Genomic DNA, 22,404 nt, shown 5'->3' on the forward strand with positions numbered 1-22,404 from the left:
ATTCTTGATTATTCTGTATCACCATGTCTCTCTCAGTTTTACACTAAGAGTTAGGCATTTGTATTATTTGTGATCATTTGGAAAACACTTTTTGGTGTGTTCTCTTTAGTCATGAATATACTCTATTATAACATGGTTTCTTTAGAAAAGTATATAGGTATTTGGAAAATAAATACTTAAGTGGGAGTTATATATACACATAATTTCCTCTTCCACTATTTTTTCCAAACTGTAGGTATTTCTTTTAAAATGTTATATGGGTAATAAGCACCTTTGCTTTCTCAAAATAATAGATGTAAATAGCAGAGCCTGGGGAAGATTGGGCTCACAGAACTGCCAACCACTGACAGTCTTGGATCTTTTTCCCAGAGTCCTAGCTCAAACAGTGCTTGGTGCATGCATGCATTGGAATGCCTAGGGTAGATGATTGTCTTCACAGGCAAGCACACAAAAGCAGTAGAGATTTTGGACTCTGGGCAAAATTTGGGAGGGAGGCTACTTATGCACCCTGGGGTTATCTAGTAGGAGGCTACAAAGGATGGGCAAATGGGCATGATCACCTCCTTCAGAAAAACCACACATTGCTTGTTGACAGAACGCAGCTGAGATATGGCTCTGATGCTGTATATTGTCATTGGAGAATCATCTACCCCTAATGTCAATACATTTGATGTAAATGGTGCAATCAATTTTATGCTGTGGGCTAGAAAATCCTCCAACATTGTCATCTAAAAATTTTGTCTTTGAGAACCATACAATCAAAGCACAAAGAAAAAAGTCTCAGTGTTTTAATTGGCTGCATGTGGCTGGCGGATTGTGTATGTGTATAATGAATGTGGCAAACTGAACGGCAAATCACAGTCAGGAGGAGGTCTCCCCTCAGACCCAGGTAGTGACTGTTGTCCAAAGCTGAAAGATAAGTGTTGGTAAAGCTGTTGAGGAAGGACACCACATTGAGGGAGGAAATGCCCGTCTGTCGAGACAGCCTCTGTGGAAAACATCCCACGTTGTGTATATTTTGTTACTTGTTTTCTTTTGAGACAGGATTTTCACTTTGTAGCCCAGCCCACCCCAGTCCCGCAACCCTCCTGCCTTATCTTCCAGTTCACTGGGCCATGTTGTTTCGATTGCAAGTGTTCCTCACACTGTGGCTGTGAGGATTTGAATGGTGAAATACTGAGACCAGTGGTGCCTGCTGTGCTCCTGCTCAGCAGTGGACCATCACCACATTGCCAAGGCACCTGGCTGGGTTATAAGAATGATGCTTCCAAGTGGCAGACTTTGCGTGACCTATTGGAGGCCAGCATTCTGATGTAGATTCTTCTCAACAGTCAACAGTATTGGGTGTTCCTATGTATTTTTATGTTCCCAGGAGTCCTCGGGTCAACACTGGTAACATGTTATTGTTTCTTTGATCTTGAGGGAGGATGACATCCTACTTCTGCCTGCAGACAGTCTAGGTGGCAGAATTGTCTGTCTGTAGCTTTGCCTCTTCTCACCCTCAGCCAGACCTGTGTATATACATCTCCCTATTGTGCACTGAAGTCCCAAGCTATCTGTCACACACATGCTTTGCAGACCGCCAACCTCAGCCTTCTCCAGAATTCTGACTTTCCAGATTGCCATTGCCATCTTTTAACCTTTCTTTTTGCTAACATTAACACCATAGAATTTAAATTAAAAATTTTCACCCAGTGCTGTTACATGGTATATATTTTAAACATACTTAATATGCATATTTAATTATATTTGCATAGACATAGATATACACACACATATATTAATGATACATACACCAGAATTTATGTTTTATAGTTTGAATTTAGTTTTCAGAAGGGGTTGGGTAGAGGAAGAACTAAGCTATAAAAATAGAACTGTGTGCAGCTGGAGAGATGGCTCAGTCACAGGGTGACTCCAGTTTAGGGAATCTGACACCCTCTTATGACCTCCGCAGGTGACAGGTATGCATTTTGTGCACACATGTACATTCAGGCAAAACAGTCATATACATAAATAAATCTAAAAAATATGTTTTAAGAAAATAGACTAATGGCATTTAGAGCCAGCGAGGGCTGAAGTTTGCCGAGGTACTCAGCCCATGGGGAGACATCCTAGGCGGCAGGAATGAGAAAAAACACTGGGCGTCAATGCACAGGGTACAGTGTCCAATTCCCAGAATATTGGTCAGTAGAGAAAGAACGTTTAGACAGGAAATGACGAGAAACGGGGTAGGACTCGCTCTCCTAGAGTGGTCTGTGTGCGCCGTGAGGGGCTGAGATGTTGCAGAGAGGCCAGTGATGAATGACATCTCCTGGAGAAAATAAAAGTGCATTAAGCTTAGACATTTCGTCTATTGTCTTCCAAGTCAAATTTATGCAAATTTGAAATCTGATCTGTCTAAGGGGATCCCAAAGGTGATTTGCCATGCTACACTGTAGCACCTTCCCAGGACTGAAAAGTCTACACTGAAAGGTTTTAATAAGTCTTCCCATTCTAGGAGAGTTTAAGGGTTTGCATGAGAGTTTATTTAGTCCTGGCTGTTTGCACTGAGCTCTGAGAATCTCCTTTGCCTTTCTAATCTCACACAGTCTTTTAAATCTCACAGGTTTTTATTGCAATAAACCCTACATCAATAGGAAATGTAAACCTCTAAAAATTCATAGTCCTCCGCAAGGAAACATAAATTAGAATTAATTATAATATTTTATCTCACCTGAAACGAAGATAAACCTTGTCTTTCCCTTTTCCAAGTACTGCATTTGTTTCATTTACAAACCGTTGTTCGCACATGACAATTTTAAAGAAAGAAATTGAGGATTGGAGTCTTTGTCTTCCTTTCATTGGGGAAAGGACGAGTGCACGGATCATTTTGGAAATGTTGTTATTAAATATTTTTGCCAAATGTTTATTCTTTCCACAAACATTTAGTGCAAAACAATTGTGTTTGCTGTCTAATAGTTAACTTCTGCATAAGGAGAAATAGAGTTCTTGAAGCAAGCAAAGAAAGAAAACTGTCTGGGAATAGAGAGATGAAAACATAAAATATAAGGTTTATAATGTGCAGTCTAGAGGCGCCTGGGAGGCATCATTCAAGGTTGGGCTTCCCGAAGAGACCTGATTCTGAAGAAATCATTTTACTCAGGGCAAAAAAATAAAAAAGAGTGAGCAGAAGGTTATGGGGGTTAGTGATGAACTCTGGTTGCTGAGGGAGGAGTAGTGAGACACAGTTCAAGGTGTCCCTGGGTATATCACAACTCAAGACGATGGCTCAGGACCCCTCAGCCAGAGTCCTTCATCTCTGAGAGTGGGAATAGTTACGAATGTGTCTTAGAGAGCTTGCCTTCTACATCTGGACAGTCCTAATTTAATACTGCCTTGAAATGCAGGGTGTCTGTCTAATGTCTCCTTTGAGAATACAAGTCCAATATAAATAAATGTGCAAAGAAGTAGATCTAGTCAGCGAATCCTGTCAACTACAGGGCCAGGGGTCACCCTGCAAAAGAGAGAAACAGAAATACAGCTCTACTTTCTTAGTCCCATCCCCATAAAGTAAACACAAAAACCTCAGAAATTAATGAAAATGAGAAAAGGAAGAATAAAAATGAAGCATAAGGCTTTGTGCTTCACGTGGAATTTTTTTTCAAAGAAGACACTAGGCCAAGAAGCCAGAGTTCAATTATATTGAAAGACCCAAATAGACCAGTTGAAGTTTCCAGAACAAGGCAAGGCCTTTAGCTTGGTGGTAGAGCACTTGTCTAGCAATGTAAGGCCCTGGGGTCCTTCTGCAGGGTAAGGCACAAAGAAAAGATGAACTAGGGATAGGCAGACACGCCACATATAAGGTGTGATGTTGGGGGTATAGGACAGAGTGAAGTCACAAATCATGTTCATGTAGTTGACAGATGAGAATAGTTCAAGGAAGAGGCTATGTGGACTTGAGGGTCTTCGGCTTCTGTGGACATTGTGAGGCACCTAACAGGGAGAGAGCAGAATCTATGGCACCTTATTCTTCCCTCTCTTGTAACTTCAACCCTCATGAAAAAGGACTGTGTTCTGGGTATAGCCCCCATATGTCAGCCCCTATCTTCCTCAGTGAAGGTAGACACTGAGTCTTGAACTTCTTACATCCTGTCTTGGATCTAAGAAGTGAAAATTGAGTCTGTAAACTTCAGTGCTTTAGACAACTCTTGTCGTGATCTGAGAGACAACACACGTGGAGAAAGGAGGTGAGAATGTTGGAAAAGAGTCACTGTGGTATCCATGGGAGGTCTGTAGGGTTTCAGATAGATGTCTCTTTCCAAGTCAAGCTGATGTGAACAGGCCAAAGACATGCATGAGCACACATACCACAGGGCAAGTAGGAGGAACAACTTCCCCCACATCCTACCAGCATGTCCTCACTTACGGGGTTTCCACCTTGCCAGTTGTGGGCAGCAGCTCACCTTCTTCCTTGCCATCTCAACATCACTTTGTAGACTACACACCTGGGCTACCTCTGAGGTCTGAAAGCTGCTTGGCATTTTTCCTTGCAGAATAAGCTACACTTTGTTATCGATATTTTTCAGTAATTACTTTTGCTTTTCCCACTAGATTATATCTTGGAGATGTCAGGGACTTCTTTGAATATTATTTTGTATGCCTGAGAGCATGAAGGGGTGTTAGTATGACCAGGGTACGGCCCCAGTCAAGGATTTGTAATGGAAACTGAGATCCAAGCAGAGGACAACACCAAATGTGATCTTCGGTGGGAGCTTACCCTTGGCACACCTGGGGAAAGATGTTATCCTTCCCCTACTCTTCCCTTTTCTATTTTCTGAATATTTTAGTCTTCTGTCCAAGGGGCTTTTTGATAAAACCTGTCTGGGTCCTAGACAGTGGGGTAGATATTAGAAACACAAAAGACAAACTTTCAGAGGTACAGCCTGAAGGAAGTTAGAAGTAAATTTTTACTGTAGCTTTTATAACTCCTCAGAAAAGTCTCCACGGTGCATAAAGAAATAGATTCATGTAATTCAAATTCTGTGTGGTTAAATTGGTGGCTCTGCTAAGGGAACAGAGACATGGCCATCTATGAATAGTCAAGTCCTGTAGGGACCCTGAAGTAAAAGTCTGCGTTTTATCTTATTCTCTTCTCTCTTCAGATTTAGCTGAGAATTTCAGTTCCATTCTCTGAATATCAAATTCCCCTCTCCTTAAGCCTGTGGTCTCTGCAGTTATTTTTATTTAGATTGCTGATAGTAAGAGGGCCAGGGAGAGCTTTGTATGCACCCACGGGATCAAGATGGACAGGAAGACCAGGCTTGCCTGCAATTTTCTCCCCACATGCTCCAAAGGAAAGCTTATTAGACCTCTGAGTCTTCCGCAGTAGAATGGGACATCACTGAACAGCACTGGGGAGGCAGAGACAGGCAGGACTCTGGTGCTCCGTGGCCAGCTTAGTGAATCAGAGCACTCTAGACTCAGTGGGGACCCCATTTCCAAAGCAGGGGGAGCAGTCGCTAAGCCACGGCCCTGAAGGATGACACAGGCACACAGTGGCATACACAGGTTAGCCTGCAGACAATGAATTATGGATTTTGTAATTATTCAATATAGTTGGATATGAACTACTATTTATGAGTTGAGGTGCACTGGCAGTCTTCAGAGTACTTTGTCCTAGAAACATTGAATATAAGGCATCTCACTGTTAAAGTGTTATAAAAGACTTTAATTTCCTACAGTTAAATCCTTCATAAGATTTTGAGAATTTATTGGGCTGATTTATGCCTGTCCCAAAATAAATTAAGATTCACTGTATACATCTACTACAATCAGGACCTCAGGGCTCCGTTTCCTTCCATCCTGTCCTGGTCCCTCTACTTCAGTTTCTTCTCTAGAATCTTCCATCTCCACTATTAGATCACATATATGGTATATGACTGACCGTCCACCACTGTGCCTTCCTGCTTCCTGGCCAGTGTTTCCCATGGGAAGCTGATTCATCTGCCCCATTCCAGCCCCAGCCCTTTGCCTGGACACCCAATAGCATCACCAAAGCTGACCCCCGCACTCTCCAAACATCTCCATTCCCTGCCCATGCTATACTTAGGCATCTGTCTTGAAACCTTACTACTGCTGGACCAGTCCTGACAGCAGAAAGCTGTGATGGCTCTATAGCTAATGCCTGTTGCCCCTCTCTCCCCACTGCCACTAACATCTGGCCATCTGCTTTCTTTTCTCCCTATGGCTTACAGAGCAGTGTTGTGACCTGATTATCCCTGCAGTAGCCCATGCACTCCACAGGCAGGGACCTAATGTGTCCCTTCATCTGCCTCAGAAAAATGTCATCCCCCTTCAATGGCCTAAGAAGCATGGGAGACACCTGTGGACAACTACAGCTGGCTCCAAGGGCTTCTCACTTTCCCTTTCCGCCATGCAGAACTCCTCTGCAAGCAAGCCTGTACTATTCGAGGGCCACTTTTCTTTTGAACATTCTAGCCACGTGTGTTCTCATTCAGGTATTATGTGGGACCTCCCAGCTCAGACTTTCTGAGGCCCTTTCTCTTAGCCCCCTCTGACCACCCATGCCAATTCCTCCAACTCTGCACAAGTCTTGGACAGTGCTCTCCATTCTCTGTGCTTGGCTCCATTCACAGGCATGTCACCTTCCAGAATCTGTCATCAAGGGTCACACAGCTATGGTCCTCAGTATGTCATACACCCCACAACAGCAGTGCATTTGACCCTCCACATGCCCATAGAGTAACCTGATCTAGATGATCCATGTTGAGACCCTCTTTCCATTTTATTTAGAGTGTATCTAAAATAAGTTGACAAAAACTAACCATAACAGAGACTATATTAGATTTCTCTCCACACTTTAGATGACATTGAAAACTGAAGAGGTTGTCTCATAGGATCATCCAGTAGAACACCAGGTAGAAAAGCTTCTGAGAATGTAGCATGGTAGGAGATACTTACTTATATTGTCATACTGCAAGTTGGGGGTGACTGTAGCTTGCAAGAATTAATTGACTATGTCAAAGCAACCAGCCTATGGTCCTTTGAATGTTTCCAGAACAAAGAAGCAATGAATGAGTAAGGGTACAGGAATGCCAATGACCTCAACTTGATCATTAAGCCTCCATAACTGTAAATCAAGTATGGAGGCTCCACATCTGTCTACAAGTGTGTGTCACTGACAAAGTCAAGAGACTGGCAAATCTTACGAGTATTACATATGAATGTGGATATAGGTGTGTGGGTGTGTGTTTAAATCTTAAAAGGAAACTAGAGGAGTAAAAACATGATGATGGAAGTTACAAAATAATCCCACACTAGTTTAGAATCACATATAATGGGTTATTTATTTAGGGGTAGACTCACAGGTCACAGTCCTCTGTAAGAATGGGGAATAGGAACCAAATCCAGCAGCCAGAAGCGAGAGAGCGAGCACATGCTTTACAGCTCATTTATAGTATAGAAGACCATACCAAAGTGGGCTGGTATCTTAAAGGCTATTGGCTGAAGGAACTCCCACAGCAAAAAAGAAAAAACATTTCTCTCTTTAAAATGTCTTTTCCACAATTCACACATATATGCACCATAATTTTATTTCTAATTTTTCCTTGCTTATACCCGTATTTAATCAATTTCATACTTCCATTTTTTTCTGTCCAATTTCTTCTGTGTCTCCCTTCTACTTTTTCCTGTCAAACTTCAGGTGCACTCTTTCTCTTTTAAGTTCTTAGTGCTGTCTGTATGTGATTGTTGTAGGGCCATTCACTGGAGCATGTGAGGTCTCTCAGGGGCTGAAGCCCTGAAGAAAATTGACTCTCATTTTATAATAGCCATCTCTTACCAGTAGCTCCTCATCTAGGGGTGAGACTTCCTATGCCCCTCCCCATCCATATTAGAATTTAGGTGGCTTGGTCTTGTGCTTTGGCTTCATGTGTTTAATGATTTTATCATGTCTAACAAAAATTCTTTAAATACTAAATATATTTTACTGCTGCCTATTATTTCTTTCCTGCTTGAATTATTATAGGTAACTTTCTGGATCTTAAGTCTTTGAGTTTGTTTGAACATAGCCTTGCATGTGACAAGAATTTTTAATTCATCAAAGGGCTGTTAAATTCCCCCCTGGAGGGTGGGAACTAGAGCTTAATGCATCGTCAGTTCTCCTGATGCATTGACACTGGAGTTCTCTGCCCCACTCTACCCTGAGTTAGGTTTTATGGCTGTGCTGTGATGTAGATACCCGCTTGGGAACTGGCATCTCATAACTGCAAGTAAAAAGAAATGTCTAAATTTCAATTTTATCCTGCTAATAGTTATGCAAGTTCACTGTCCATTAGAAGCACTCTTTCCCACAATCATTGTAGACTGCCATGTTTCCTGTTATTTCAGCCCTGTGTGGAGGCTACATTCATGGAAAGAGTGGAACTGTCCTTTCTCCAGGATTTCCAGACTTCTACCCAAACTCTCTGAACTGTACGTGGACCATTGAAGTCTCTCATGGCAAGGGTAAGACAAAGGGCACACTGGGGAGCCTGGACTAGAGGAGACAGTAAGGAAAAAAAAACCCAGAGGATGAATGACTTTTCTTGGTTTCTAAGCTCTTAACTGTTATTTTTTATGAGACTAGAGTGAAGCAGAGGTCGCTTTTGTTGGTCTTGTTGTTCTCCATTCAGTAACCTGGCAACTTGGAAATTAAATATAATGATAAGAAAAGTGAGTTCCAATTAAATAAAATGTGAATATTGATTCAATATAAGATGAGGAGATTGTTTAAACTTCGGTATGTCTGAGAAACATTCATGTTTCTGTTCTAAATTTGCTTGGCATTGTCCTTACAATAAATCCAGAACTTAGACAAGTGGAAAATGCAAAGAAGCCAGGTGGTATTTTGTGTGGGAAATGTAGATTATAAATACTGGATTTAGCAAGGTACCCTGGGTATGTTCTTATATCTATAAGTATACCTGTCATTTTTAAAGAGGCTTTTAATTTTAAGAATAAAAACAAAAAAAACCCAGTCTTTATCTTGTGCCAGAGACCTGAATACAGTTGCAATGATCACTTTACAATGTGTATATACAATTTTGATGTCTTGTATTTTTGTGGATAAAATTTCTTCTCTCATAGATGACCCTGGAGTAACTTAGTCAAATAGATTCTGCCTTTCAATGTGCATTTGAATCCACTTGGTGTTTTATTGACCTAGATGTTACACTGACCTCACATTACAGTGCCCTGTAGATATGTTTGACACTCATCCCTGAGAACAAATTAAAAACATGGAGAGGTGGTGCAGCAGACAAGAGGACATGCTACTCTTGCAGAGGACCTGAGTTCAAATCCAAGCACCTACACCAGTCAGCTCACAAGCTATAACTCCAATGCTAAGGAGGTCAGATGCCTCTGGCCTCTGAGGGCAGCTGTGCTCACGTGCACATATCTACACAGAGAACCATGAGTACACATATAAACAATAATGATTAAAAACCCTAAGAAAGAAAAATGTGGCCCTGAAATAATTTAAGATGAAACAGATTACGAATAACTAAGGTGTTTTAATTAGAAAAAATGTAAGTCTTTAAAGGAATCCACTTATGGTCATTTTATTTGCTTCAGCAGAAGTAAAGTTCAGAAATAGTGCATGATGAACCTGGTTTCTATGGAGACAGCATGAGGCCTACAAAACTTTAATTTCAAGAGAATTTGCCCTCAGCAGTGTATGTTTTCATCTCTTATCTCCAAACTAATATTTATAAAGTTAGAGAAACGAAATGGAGAGATTTTCAGTGTTTTGTCTCTCTGGGGTGAACACCCCCTGCCCTGTGCCTGGGGATCTTTAGTGAATTCATTCAAGCATCAACCTTCTTATTGTCCTTACAAACCCACACCTGTATCTATAGATTCCTTTACGTCTTTATCTGTATTTGTGGCCACTCTTGTAACCCCCTTGTCACAGATGGCCATCTGCACACACCTGTGATGATATCTACATCTGTGTTCGTTCTTGTCCATGTGAACATCAGTATCATAACCATGCTGGTGTTCAATTAGTTTCTACATCTTACCTTTATCCTGGGTGGATCAGTAATTACATGCAGCTCCTCTGTATCAACATCTGTGTTCATATCTACATAAAAACCCATGGCAGCATCTGTCTGTAACTGATCCTGTAACTATTTGAATACTTGTTTTTGCTTAATACTTCTTGATTTTAGAACTGCCTCTGTCTAATCTTCTCTGAAAGTTCAAAGTTAGAGTCATACAAGATAACTTTAATATTTAACAATTTAAGATATTTTGATCCAAACCTTTGATGTCTATAATTATGCCCAGAAGAGATTCTTTTCAGCTGCAGTTAAATCGACTGTCCCGCCCTCATCTCTCAGGAGTACAGATGAATTTCCACACCTTCCATCTCGAAAGTTCCCATGACTATTTGCTGATCACGGAGGATGGGAGTTTCTCGGAGCCAGTGGCCAGGCTCACTGGCTCAGTGTTGCCCCACACCATCAAGGCTGGCTTGTTTGGAAACTTCACTGCGCAGCTCCGGTTCATCTCTGACTTCTCCATCTCCTATGAGGGCTTCAACATCACGTTTGCAGGTATGTTAGCCCTTTGTTGTCTCTGTCTCAGATTCTCTCTCTGTCTCTCTCTCTCCTCTGTGTGTGTGTGTGTGTGTGTGTGTGTGTGTGTGTGTCCTGTGTCTCAGTTTCTCTCTATCTCTCTCTTCATCTCCCCCTCTTCCTCTCTCTATGCCCTTCAGCCTTGCATTACACGTACATTCTCTTCTTTGGAAATTGGTAAATACAACTATTTCCTGAAAAGGTGTCCTTGCTCACTTCTCCTTATCAGTTCCACCAGCTCTGAGCAATCCCCACTACTTGGGATCAATGTTTAGGGGCAGCTGTCATGGATTCTTGCCTCTCCAGTAGAGAATCACTCACAGACAGAAAAGGACAGCGTGTTAGTTCCTTTATCAGAATTATGCATGGTGGCAATCTCTTGCCAGAGTCAAGAAACTTTTTTTTCTTGCTTTCCATGGGAGGTGGTGTGTATGGAACTTCTGCTGCATTTGGCATTATTTGCATAGGTGAGATTGCATAATCTGTGATGCTTTTGACATAGGTAGTCTTCTTAGAGATGAGGAAAATACTGGTCAAAGTGAAGAGCTCTCATCTTCATCCTCACTCTTCTTCATTATCTACACACCCCACTGACAGGAAGTGACCTCTAACCACCAATGGGGTGAACAGTTACACTCACGTGTGCTGACACACTCAATGCTGCGACCAAAACCCCACATTTCATCCTTCATGGCTCAGAAGTAATTCAGTTTTATAATATGGTCTGTGAGTACCTTAATTATCTGTGATTTCTTCTGTGTAGAGGATCTCCTTAAGACTAAATTCCATAAACCCTACTGGGGCACTTAGTGATTGTTGTAATATTTGATGATTCATCTTATATTTCATGGATAGAAGAGTCCCGCTGGCTCCCTAGCAGCTCTGTGGCCCATTGGTCACGTGGAGGGGCTCATGGCATGAAGTTATTTTATCTAAAATGGAACAACTCTCTAACAGTTCTCCTTAAGGGTAGTTTTCTAATTTCAAAGAGCTTCAGTTACCTTAATTTGATTCAGCTGGTTTTCTTGCTAAGTTTAAGAACAAAGGAGGCTCTGAGGACTGGATCAAATTTCTTGAAAGTTTACTATAGTCATAATAATATTGTTATTGGCCACTGTATCAATGATAGAGTTCAGTCTCCTAATGGTGGTGCCTGAATCCCTCTCCCATAGTTTCCTTAGAGGATCTCTTATGGTCACCATGAGAATTTCCCTCCCGTCTATGTTCTTGCATCCTGATCTATAATGAGTTTAAATAGAATACTCTAGAGAAGGAGATGGCGGCGAGGCCCGTGGCTGCCTTCCACAGACGTTGCCCAGGGGTCTGTGCAGTTTTCATTCATCTTTCCCCATCTGTTTCTTAATTCTATTGCTCCCAGTGCACAGCTGACGGTCGGGTCTTTGGATGTGTGCCTCAGTCCATCTGTGCTGCTATAACAGAACGGCAGAGACTCTGGGGAGGAATAAGCATTCCACCGTCAAGTTCGGCTTGCTAGGAGGTCTCAGCACTAGGTTCTGCCGTCTATTGCTGCTTCTGAGCTGTGTCATCACACGGCAGCAGGGAAGCGAGGTGGCTCCCTTGCATCCTTGTCATACAACGCTCAAGTTTTAACCCTTTCATGAAAGAAATGCCCAGTACCCATCCAAGGCATAACTTGGGACCAGTCTGTCAGACCAAAGCAACAAACTTCAGAAATTAAACCTCAGCCCAACTGTTTTTTTCTTGATCCACTCTTTATCTAACACACAAGTCACTGCACAGCAAAATGTGGGTTCTGGGTTTTTGTTGTTGTTGTATTGGTTTTTGTTTGTTTGTTTTTTGTGGCTTTTGTCTATTACTAGATGAGTGTAATTTTTTAGGCTGGTGATTCTATGGCCGTAAATGTAAGACTGTATCCTGTAGACCTGACGGCAGTTTTTTGTACTGCTCAGCTCGGGGTGCCAGGCAAAGTATCAGGGAGGCTTCTACACGGAGAAGTGGAGCTGAGCAGACTCTTGGTGCGAGGAGCTCCCTGCAGCTCTAGCACCACTGAGCCATCTTGTATTTGATGGGGAGCAGTCTCTTCACCTCTCACCTCTCCATCCTCATGTACTGTTACAATGGCCATTGAATTCCAGAGTGGCCATTAATGGACATATTGCAATCATAGCACCTACAAAAGTGAATATCTCTATACTGTTCATTTGCTTTACTTGGCCACACAAGTGTCTATAGGGGATGGCGTCTCTTTCCATGGCTGAGCTGTGAGCACTGGATCCTTCGAGGAAATTACTCACTCTTTCATTGCGCTTTAATGACTCAGCCCACACTTCCAGAGCAGCTGCACTGTAACCCCCTGAGACGTGGCCCTGCGTTAGCAGGCTAGCTGCCTTTGTGGAACCCAGTTCCTATGTTCCGTGTAAGGCAGGCCCTGAAGCACACAGGACCATGCTAACGTGGAAAGCTGAGATAGCAAGTGAAGAAAAATTAGAAGATAATTTCCCAAATGAAAACCTTTTAGTTGAAAGGAAGGTAAAGCCTGGAGAGCAATGTAGTTCCTTTCTGTTGTAAAAATTATAAAGAATGGCCCTGAAAAGATGGCTCCTTAGTTATGAGCATGTTTTGCTCTTGTAGAGGATCTGGGTTCAATTCTCTCCACCCAGTTGGTAGCTCACAAACATCTATAACTCTAATTTCAGGGTATCTGATGACCTCTTCTGACTTCCATAGGCTCAAGACACACATACACACACAAATGTACACACACACACACACACACACACACACACACACCATATATATGTATGCATGCAGGCAAGCAATCATACATATAAAATAAAATGAGTATGCTTTTATGAAATAAAAAATACAGGGAATGCACAATGTAAGTGTACACCATGATAAACTTAATAAATAGCAATAAATATGAGATGCCACTGCTATGTATATGGATAACAGAAATTAATACACCCCCCCATTTCCCATGGGATAAAATTAGACCCTTTCTGTTCTAACAGGCACACAGTGAGGGCTTCGCCTAAACGACAAAATAAGGGGATGGAGAGGTGGACCAGTGGTTAAAATCACTTGCTGCTCTTATAGAGGTTCTGAATTAGTGTTCTAGCATTCATGTGTTCGCCGTCACTTGTAACTCTAGAGGGGATCCAATGTCTTCCTTTGACCTCTGTGGATACACTTATACATGTGCACGTGCACACACACATAAATGTAAATAAAAATGAAATAAATATTTAAAAAATTAAGGAATAAATTACAAAATGAAGTAGACACAAAGAAAAGACTCTTATTTCTTTGGGGTGCCTTTGTACAAAATGTAGTCGGTAAAGCATCGGTGTCTCTAGTGTATTTGCAAAGAGTTTCCAATTGTTCTTACAAGGAGAGAACATTTATTTTCCGAGTGTGCAGCACATTTTTCAGGAAGAAGGAAAATAACCCCAGGCAGAAATGTCTGCTGAGTTGGGATGTCTTCATTCCAGTGTTTCCTGCAGAGTCTCTGGGTTGCCCGTTCTTGAGCTCAATGGGTTACCCTTCCCATCTTTCCCCTCCCTGGAGCATAGTAAACTCAGGTCAATTTAGGAAGTGCTCTCCCGCAATGCTGAGCTGAGTTTGAGTGTTTTAGATCTAAAGCAGATATTTGCCCCAAGTGTAGAACAGAGCAGGCGACAGTGGCAGTGTAGACCTCAGAGGTTAAGCAGTTACTTGATGAGATGAAGGAGGAGCTTATGTCGAGTGTTCTACAGTGAGATTTTAGTAAAATTCTAATAACCTGATAAGAATGAAAAATGGTTGGGTTTGAAAATAAAGCAATAAGGAAAGCACCAACGAATTAGATTACTCTCTGTGTTCATTGACAATACTGATTTTAAGATGTAAAGATTGGAGAATTGGAGATTGGAAACCAGAAATTAGAGGCACCTTTCCATAAAACCACAGTCAAGGTTCCCACTTGATAACACAGCTCCCTTGGGAGAAATGGCCCTGCTCTTCCTACAGTAAAGAGCGTTCCTCAGTTAGCTTTCCTCATCTCTCTTCTGCTTAGTTTTTATCATTAGCTTGACAAAACATAGAGTCACCTAGGAAAAGGGACCCTCCAATTGAGAAATTGTTTGGATAATAGTGGCTTGTGAGTGGGCCCGTCCTGATTTCTGTTTAATTTAGGAGTATCTCTCTCTCTAAAGGATCATCCCTAGGCAAATAGTCCTGGCTGTCTAAGAAAGTAGGCTGAGCCAGCCTGAGAGCAGGCCAGTAAAGGAAAGTCTGATGAGAAAGCTTACTATCAGCCCTGTCTTTTTTGTTTTCAGAATATGACCTGGAGCCCTGTGATGACCCTGGAGTCCCTGCCTTCAGCCGCAGAATTGGGTTCCAGTTTGGTGTGGGTGACACACTGGCTTTCACCTGCTTCCAGGGATACCGCTTAGAAGGTGCAACCAAGCTTACCTGCCTGGGTGGGGGACGCCGAGTGTGGAGTGCACCTCTGCCAAGGTGTGTGGGTAGGTGGCCACACGCTTTCATTTCATTCATCCATGGGCAGTGGGTCAGGAAACAGGGAGGGGGCTGGCCAGGAAAGACAGAGGTGAAGCTGGACCCGTCTGGGCTGTGGGGAGCTACCTCCCTTTTGGAGCCTAATTTATCTCATCTATAAACTGTGTCTCTGTCAGTTAGAAGGGTCTGTGAGTAGGAAAAGGAGACCGGTCTCTATGAAGTTTCACAGAAACATAAGTGTAATAGTAATAATAATAACAATAATAAACTCAGAAAATGAGGAAAGGGAAATACTAGAAGACACACTATAGTAAGACCAGCTCTGCGGTTGCTGAGATTCATACTCCCTATGATGACAAAGAGCAGTTCATAATAATGCCTTTGTTTCCATTGGAGCCCTTGGTTGTGTGTTTGCTGTACATCCCGACCAAGAAGCATCACCAGTGTTGGGATGAAAGTTTGTCATCTGTGAGAAGGCAGACAGTTGTTCTGCTATGCGGTCTAGTACAGGCCTTTGTTTGGGTTATTTTCAAGGAGGTTCTCAGAACAAGCTGACATCAGTGCAGTAGTTCAGGGCAGTGGTACTGTACTCCCATTGGGCATTGACTGGAAGAGTGGAGCCACCATTGCCATTCTGGCTTCAGCCCAAGACCTCTGTGGCACCCGAAGACCTGGTCATTATTCCTGAGATGCAGTCTGGCACCTGTTGCTCTGCCACAACACTCAGCAGAGGTCTTCTCAGGACCAATTCTTTAAACAGACAGGCACCCTAACAAAGAAAAAAGAATGCAAGAGATAAGCCCTGATATCCTTCAAGACTCCCAGGTTCACAGAAGTGGATCAAAGGGTCATTCTAAACCCCCAGGTCACAAAACATAAGCAGGTGTGGGAGGCCTGGAGAAACTGAATAAGGAGAAAATACCCAAGGTTAGCAGAATATGGCCATGTTTCTTCTATTCTGGGCATGACTTAGGAATGCTTTGCGTCCAACAGTCAGTGGTGGCCTTTGGCTTCTCATGAGCCACGGAGTCAGGAGACAAAGTTTTCAACATCAAAAGTGGTTTCTTCCTCTTCCCATCTTTCCCCACTCTCATCCTGTGTTGAAAAACCTCACCCAAGTTTCAAAGACTATCTGGACATTGTTCTGGGGATTTCCCAGAGTTCTCTGGGGTGAGTTCTCCACATTCAAATATTTTAACAGTTTGAGTTACAGTTTGAGTTTTGGGGAAACCCCACCTGAATAGAATCGAGCAATTAGCCTAGAGATTGTGACAGTCAGGTGTTATGCTGTTTTACTTCCTTTCATCATTACAACCCTGTTTTTCTCAGTAGTCAAGATTTTACACTGTTGTCTTAAATATGAAATAATGACTGAGCTCTGTCTGGAGGGTACTGTGAACTTTGCCTGTCTTAATGTGTTTAGTTAGCGGTGTGTCTGTGAAATAAGCATTGTATTGGCGGCTGTATCTTAAAGGTAGGACAGCTAAGGCAGAATCTCATCAGGAAATCCCATAGCTTGCAGATGCCATTGGCCCTCGGGCACCCGCAGCCCTGGGAAGAGCCTCCAGGGGCCATGCATTGGCCTCTTCTCTATTCAGCTTTTTGGACTTTGCGGGCTCCTTCTGGATTTCTTTCTAGCACAGCAGGTGGCAAGACAGCTCTGATAGAGTGTCACACACCACACTGAATCCAACAGACATAAACCACACCTGGCACCGCTCTAGTGGCCCACACTCACTGGCTTCCAGTTCCTCGGCTATGCAGCTCAGGAGTCTCTCTGAGCTCTCGGGATTCTGCCATCTCTGCACTGACACCTGACTGTCCCCACTGAACCCTGAGACCTTTTTTCACCTCTTGATAGAAACATGCTAAGTCACCTCCCATTTTACTCAAAAACAAAACCTTCCCCTAGTGATGGCCATGGTAGGCTCACCCAGGCTTGTACTGTTTTCATTCAGTTTGCCTTTATCTGAACCAAGAAAGGCTTTGTGCTGTGGGCATGGGTCAGGAATTTGCTTGGATTCATTATCATCCCTTGGACCTATCTATCGTTCCTTCTCTGGAGCCCGAAGAGCAACCTATCCATCAGAAGGATACAACAGACCCTCTTTTTTTTTTTCTTTTTTTTTTTTTTTTTTTTTTGGTTTTTCGAGACAGGGTTTCTCTGTAGCTTTGGAGCCTGTCCTGGAACTCCCTTTGTAGACCAGGCTGGCCTCGAACTCACAAGAGATCCGCCTGCCTCTGCCTCCTGAGTGCTGGGATTAAAGGCATGTGCCACCAACGCCCGGCTACAACAGACCTTCTTAAACCCATCCTGGTCCTAGAGTTCCAGGAATATCCTCTCTTCCTTTCATCAATAGTTATGAAAATAAAATTGATTTGTCCCTGGCCAAAAGTTACAAAACACCCCAGTGATTTCAGGCTGAGTATATCTAGGAAATATGTACTATACAGGATATGGTACAGACATATTTAAAATGAATGAACATGAGATGTATATTCTAATGGAAACACACATCCAACAATATTTTCTGTACAGAGGTTCCTTTTTACAAGGGTACAAAACCTCACACATTCTCCAGTGTCCAGTGGTTGCAAAAACTTTAGAGAGACATTTCTTCTGGCACTAAATTTAGTGTGAAATCATTGGACATTCTGTTTAGATGTCATCATCTTCGTCCCCTGAATCTTTAGTTCCTTTATATCTCTTGATTACGTGTTTACAAATTTATTTATTTATTTATTTATTTATTTATTTATTTATTTATTTATGTCTATATGTATATGAACATATAAATGCAAGTGTCTCTGGAGGCCAGACGAGGGTGACAGGTTCCTCAGAACTGGACTTAACTGTAATTTTGAGCCTTTCAATGTGGGTGCTGGAAACTGCTGGCCCCCTCCAAGAGTGGCAAGTATTCTTAACTACTTACTGAGCTATCTTTTCAGCCACTTTATTCATACTGTTATAAAAAAATAGCTGAATTTTTTTACTTCTGTCTATTCTTAATGGTTTTTCCAATGATAACATGAATTAGAGAAATGGGGTTATGAAAAGAAACTGAGTGAATACCCCCATTCATGCAATTTCTAGACACCTTGAGTCGATACAGGACTTACGTTTCATTGGGAAGGGCTTCCTCTGTTCTGGGCACAGGTACACAGCTTATCTGAATGTCAGGATAAATTGCCCTTGAGTGATGGGGAAGTAGATATTGTTACTTTTATTTTACTGCTTTTTTTCGTCTTCTGTTCTCCATACCCCTGCTCCAAATCAAGTGTCTATGTAAATGAAAGTGAATTATTAGTTTTGTCCTTTTCACAACAGTCCCAGAGGCCCCACCATAATTTGCACAAAATTATAATAGCTGCAGACATATATCTCTTCTCCCAGTGGTCACATCTTCAAACCTGGAACCTGTCTGACCTTATGGCCTCAGTGCTATGCAGAGGATCTAGTCTATGAGGTGGCTTAAGCCTGCCTCCAGTTTAAGTATCACACTGGCATATTGAAAAGCTATATTCCATATGACCAAATACTAAGGAATCAGCATCTCCAACAAAATAGCTTTCCTATTATTGAATATTTGTTAATCCATATAGATTGTTCGTGAGAATCGTGGTGTCAGCCTTGCAGCCTGCATCTGAGCAGTGTGGATCTGTGGGTTCTGTTGCTTGACCTTGCAGGCGTCATCTGCTGCAGCAGCTCTCGGAGCATGAGAGCACTGGATCCACAGGGTGACACCCTGCATAGATGGATGAATGCCAGAGTCAACTGATCCCAGCCCTCCACAGCTCCTTTTATTTGAGTCGATTTAAGACTAAAGCTCTCAAAAGGAGTTCAGTTTTTGTTACTGTTTTATTAGGGTCCTCTATAAAAAAGAAAGTGTTTTGTATCAAGGGATATGATAACCCACAACTTCAGGGAAATATTAAATGAACTATAGAAAAATCTTAAAAGACTTAAAAAGAAAACATTTAGCTGCTGTGGTAATGAGGGGGTCATAGTGAATCCCTTGAACAAAGCTCAAAGAATTTTCAGCACTCAGATCAGTTAACTTTGCACTCTTCTGAGCACCTGTCTTTGTTGTTGCTTTGTTTTTTATCTTTCATGTACTTTGTTTACTATTATCGTAGAAAAAGAAAAATAACTAGTTTTCATTTGTGTTAACAGAAATCCAGTTGAAAACAGCAATGTAACAAGACACCAGATTTTAAATTTAAATGTTAGCAAAGATTTCATGGCCTGTCCATGATTCGTTTCCATAAGCTTAGTTCTCCAGTGTACCATCTGGATACGAGGTGTAAATACCCAGTGTACCGTCTGGATACGAGGTGTAACTACCCAGTGTGAGTGGCAGAGAGGTTTTATTCTTTCCACGTTTCTGGTGCATTCTGGGGTAGAACCCACAGGGCAGGGGGGTAGGTTCTGGCTAAGTCTAGTCAGCTGATGCAAACTGTGAACCTGCAGTCCGCAAATACCCGTGAGGATGGGGGCAGGCAGAGAGGAAGGGAGGTAGGAACTGTCCTCTACGGAGAGAAAATTGGAGCTCCTGCTTATTAAGTGTGGGTGCTTTGTTTTCTGTAGCGATTTCCTCCCTGGGATGAAGCATCAGGGCTCAGGAGACCTCTCATGCTCTTTGGCATATTTCCACGTTTATTTGCTGTGTCCATCTTTACAGACTGAATAGGCTTAATTTTTAAACAGTCTGCCTGAAGCAGATCGCAATCTAACCTTAGCATGATGGATTGCACCTACCTAAGATTGTTACTGTTCAGCCTGTAAAAATTCTCTACCTGGCAAGTTCGTCATGGAGAGGAAAAACAGAACAAGCAAACAAAATGCACTTGAAAGTTTGATGGTTGTGAACAGTATGAGGGCCAGGGAAATCCTGTTCCATTGTGACTGAAACAAGGAAAATAAACCACTTCAAATAGAGCACCAGGCAGTTGATGTGACAGAGGCCTGGGCTCCCCAGACACACTGCCCATGCAGAGATGATGATGATGTGATGGTGATGGTGATGATGATGATGATGATGATGATGATGATGATGATGATGATGATATGATGGTGATAATGATGATGTGATGGTGATAATGATGGTGATGATGGTGATGATGGTGATGATGATGATGTGATGATGATGATGTGATGGTGATGGTGATGATGATGGTGATGATGGATGATGATGGTGATGATGATGATATGATGGTGATGATGATGGTGATGATGGTGATGGTGATGGTGATGATGGATGATGATGGTGATGATGATGATGTGATGGTGATGACGATAGTGATGATGGTGTTGGTGATGGTGATGATGGGGATAATGATGATGATGATAATGGCAATGGCTGTGGTAGTGGTGGCAGTGGTGGTGGTAGCATCACTACCTTTATTTATTTGTAATTATTTTCCCTTCAACATTTTAGAGCTGAGGGAGTTCTTGACTGAAATTCTTCACTTCCATAGATGAGAAAACTTACTTATATGGTTTCCTCAGGCTTCCTAGAAAGTTGGGTCCCATTATTTCATGCAAATTTGGTGTGTAAGTTAGTGACCCCTTTTTACCATTCTGAAAAGGAAGAGCAGTCAATCCCTGTCACCCAATGCTCTTCTATCCCCAAATGAAATCTGAGCTGTATGCCATGTGACCAGATAATTTGGTGGCTTTGTCTGCCTTTAGGTTCCCCCTTTAACATACCCTGGTTGGTGTCACACAATCTAAGAAGAGGAAAATTACATCAATATAGGAGTAAACCAGACAAATTGGCCTGAGCCAATAAAGAGTCAGAAAGGAGGTACGATGAAGATACCATGGCACTTGGAGCATGTTGATTTTATTCCAAAACTTCTACCTGGCAGTGTGCAGGGTCTGCGTAGCAGAATCATATAGTGAAAATAGGAAAAACCTGGAAATGAAATTAATGGGGTGTGTTTCCAGCCGAGTTGTAAAGCACTAAAAACCTGTCACTAGTCTTCTCTTGAGAATATCCTTGGAAAGCAGGTGTACATTGATAGAGGTTGGAGAGCCATTCTGTTGGAGTTTTTAATCTACTTTAATCAATAATTCCACTTTTGAATCCTCTTTTTTAATGTCCTGTTTATTTTAGCTGAATGTGGAGCAAGTGTCAAAGGAAATGAAGGAACATTACTGTCTCCAAATTTCCCATCCAATTACGATAATAACCATGAGTGTATCTATAAAATAGAAACGGAAGCCGGCAAGGGGATCCATCTCAGAGCTCGGACCTTTCAGCTCGTTGAAGGAGACACTCTAAAGGTAAAATACTTTGTAGACTAAAATGGAGTCTTTTCATCCCAGGAAACCCATCACCAGGCTACCTGGCATCTGTTATCTGCTAGTTATGTTCAATCTATTTATTTGTCTGTGTGTCTGTCCATTTGTGTCTATCTCTATCTCTATTATATATCTACTATCTGTCTGTCTAGTATTTGTCTATATCTTCTATCTTCTGTGTGCTTATGTGTGTTTATCTGTCTTCTATTATCAACCATCTAGGAATGGTATATCAATTATCTACTTACCACCTATTTATCATTTATGTATGTATTTACCATCTCTTGTATTGATCAAACCATTTATCTTTATGCCATTTTACATAGACATATTGATATGCCTTTACTTACATAGTATTTAATCCTGTTTATCTGAGAAATCATTGCATCGTAGCCTGTGTAGACTTGGAAATCATCTCTGGAACAATCGACCAACACTGCTAAGTCATGTATCTTGAGAATATAATTTAATTTACTGTGTGGTTTCCTCGTGTGTGAGCATGCAAGGACACCGATTGTTCTGGCTGCTTCAGTGTTATGGTAATGCATAATAGTAGCTGTGAAAACTGACAGAACAACCTGCCCACTCTTTTCTCTAGTTATTTTTATTTGTCAACTGTGGTCACTACACTTAGATGGGAAAGATCTCATAGAGTGATGAACGGAGCCCAGCCCTTATGCATAAACAAAACTCTGGGTGAGCCAGAGTCTCAGCATACAACAGTGGGATACCAGGTCCTAGCTGGTCAGATCCCAGCTCTAGCAAAAGCATGCTTAATGTTGATGTTTCTCCAGTAGCTGACTTGTCTTCAGTAACGATTTCAAGGAATTGAGGACCTTCTAGGACCTAGTAAAAAAAGGCAGACATTGGTAGACCCCGCCCCAAGACAGTGATAAACAAGGCTTTGAGATAAAAGGGCATAAACCATGGAGCTCACTCCCTTCTCCTTCCAGAGAGAAGGGATCAGTTCTCAGGTCACAGGGTTGATTTGTG

The 22,404-nt window shown here is 42.0% G+C and overlaps 1 protein-coding gene across 2 annotated transcripts in view; it reads left to right on the top strand.

Moving 5' to 3' along the window:
- Window positions 1-22,404, top strand: part of Csmd1 (CUB and Sushi multiple domains 1) — a 1,426,468-nt gene that overhangs the window by 1,159,669 nt on the left and 244,395 nt on the right. For both annotated transcript variants that reach the window (XM_041673587.1, XM_041673588.1), the window contains exons 19-22: window positions 8,389-8,505; window positions 10,386-10,601; window positions 14,924-15,112; window positions 21,224-21,393. In XM_041673587.1, coding sequence (XP_041529521.1) covers window positions 8,389-8,505; window positions 10,386-10,601; window positions 14,924-15,112; window positions 21,224-21,393 — 692 coding nt within the window. The remainder of the gene's footprint in view (window positions 1-8,388; window positions 8,506-10,385; window positions 10,602-14,923; window positions 15,113-21,223; window positions 21,394-22,404) is intronic.

The sequence above is a fragment of the Microtus oregoni genome, unplaced genomic scaffold (genome assembly GCF_018167655.1).
Source record: "Microtus oregoni isolate MIOR12 unplaced genomic scaffold, Mior012 000024F_ref0000369, whole genome shotgun sequence".
In the NCBI taxonomy this organism is placed as follows: domain Eukaryota; kingdom Metazoa; phylum Chordata; class Mammalia; order Rodentia; family Cricetidae; genus Microtus; species Microtus oregoni.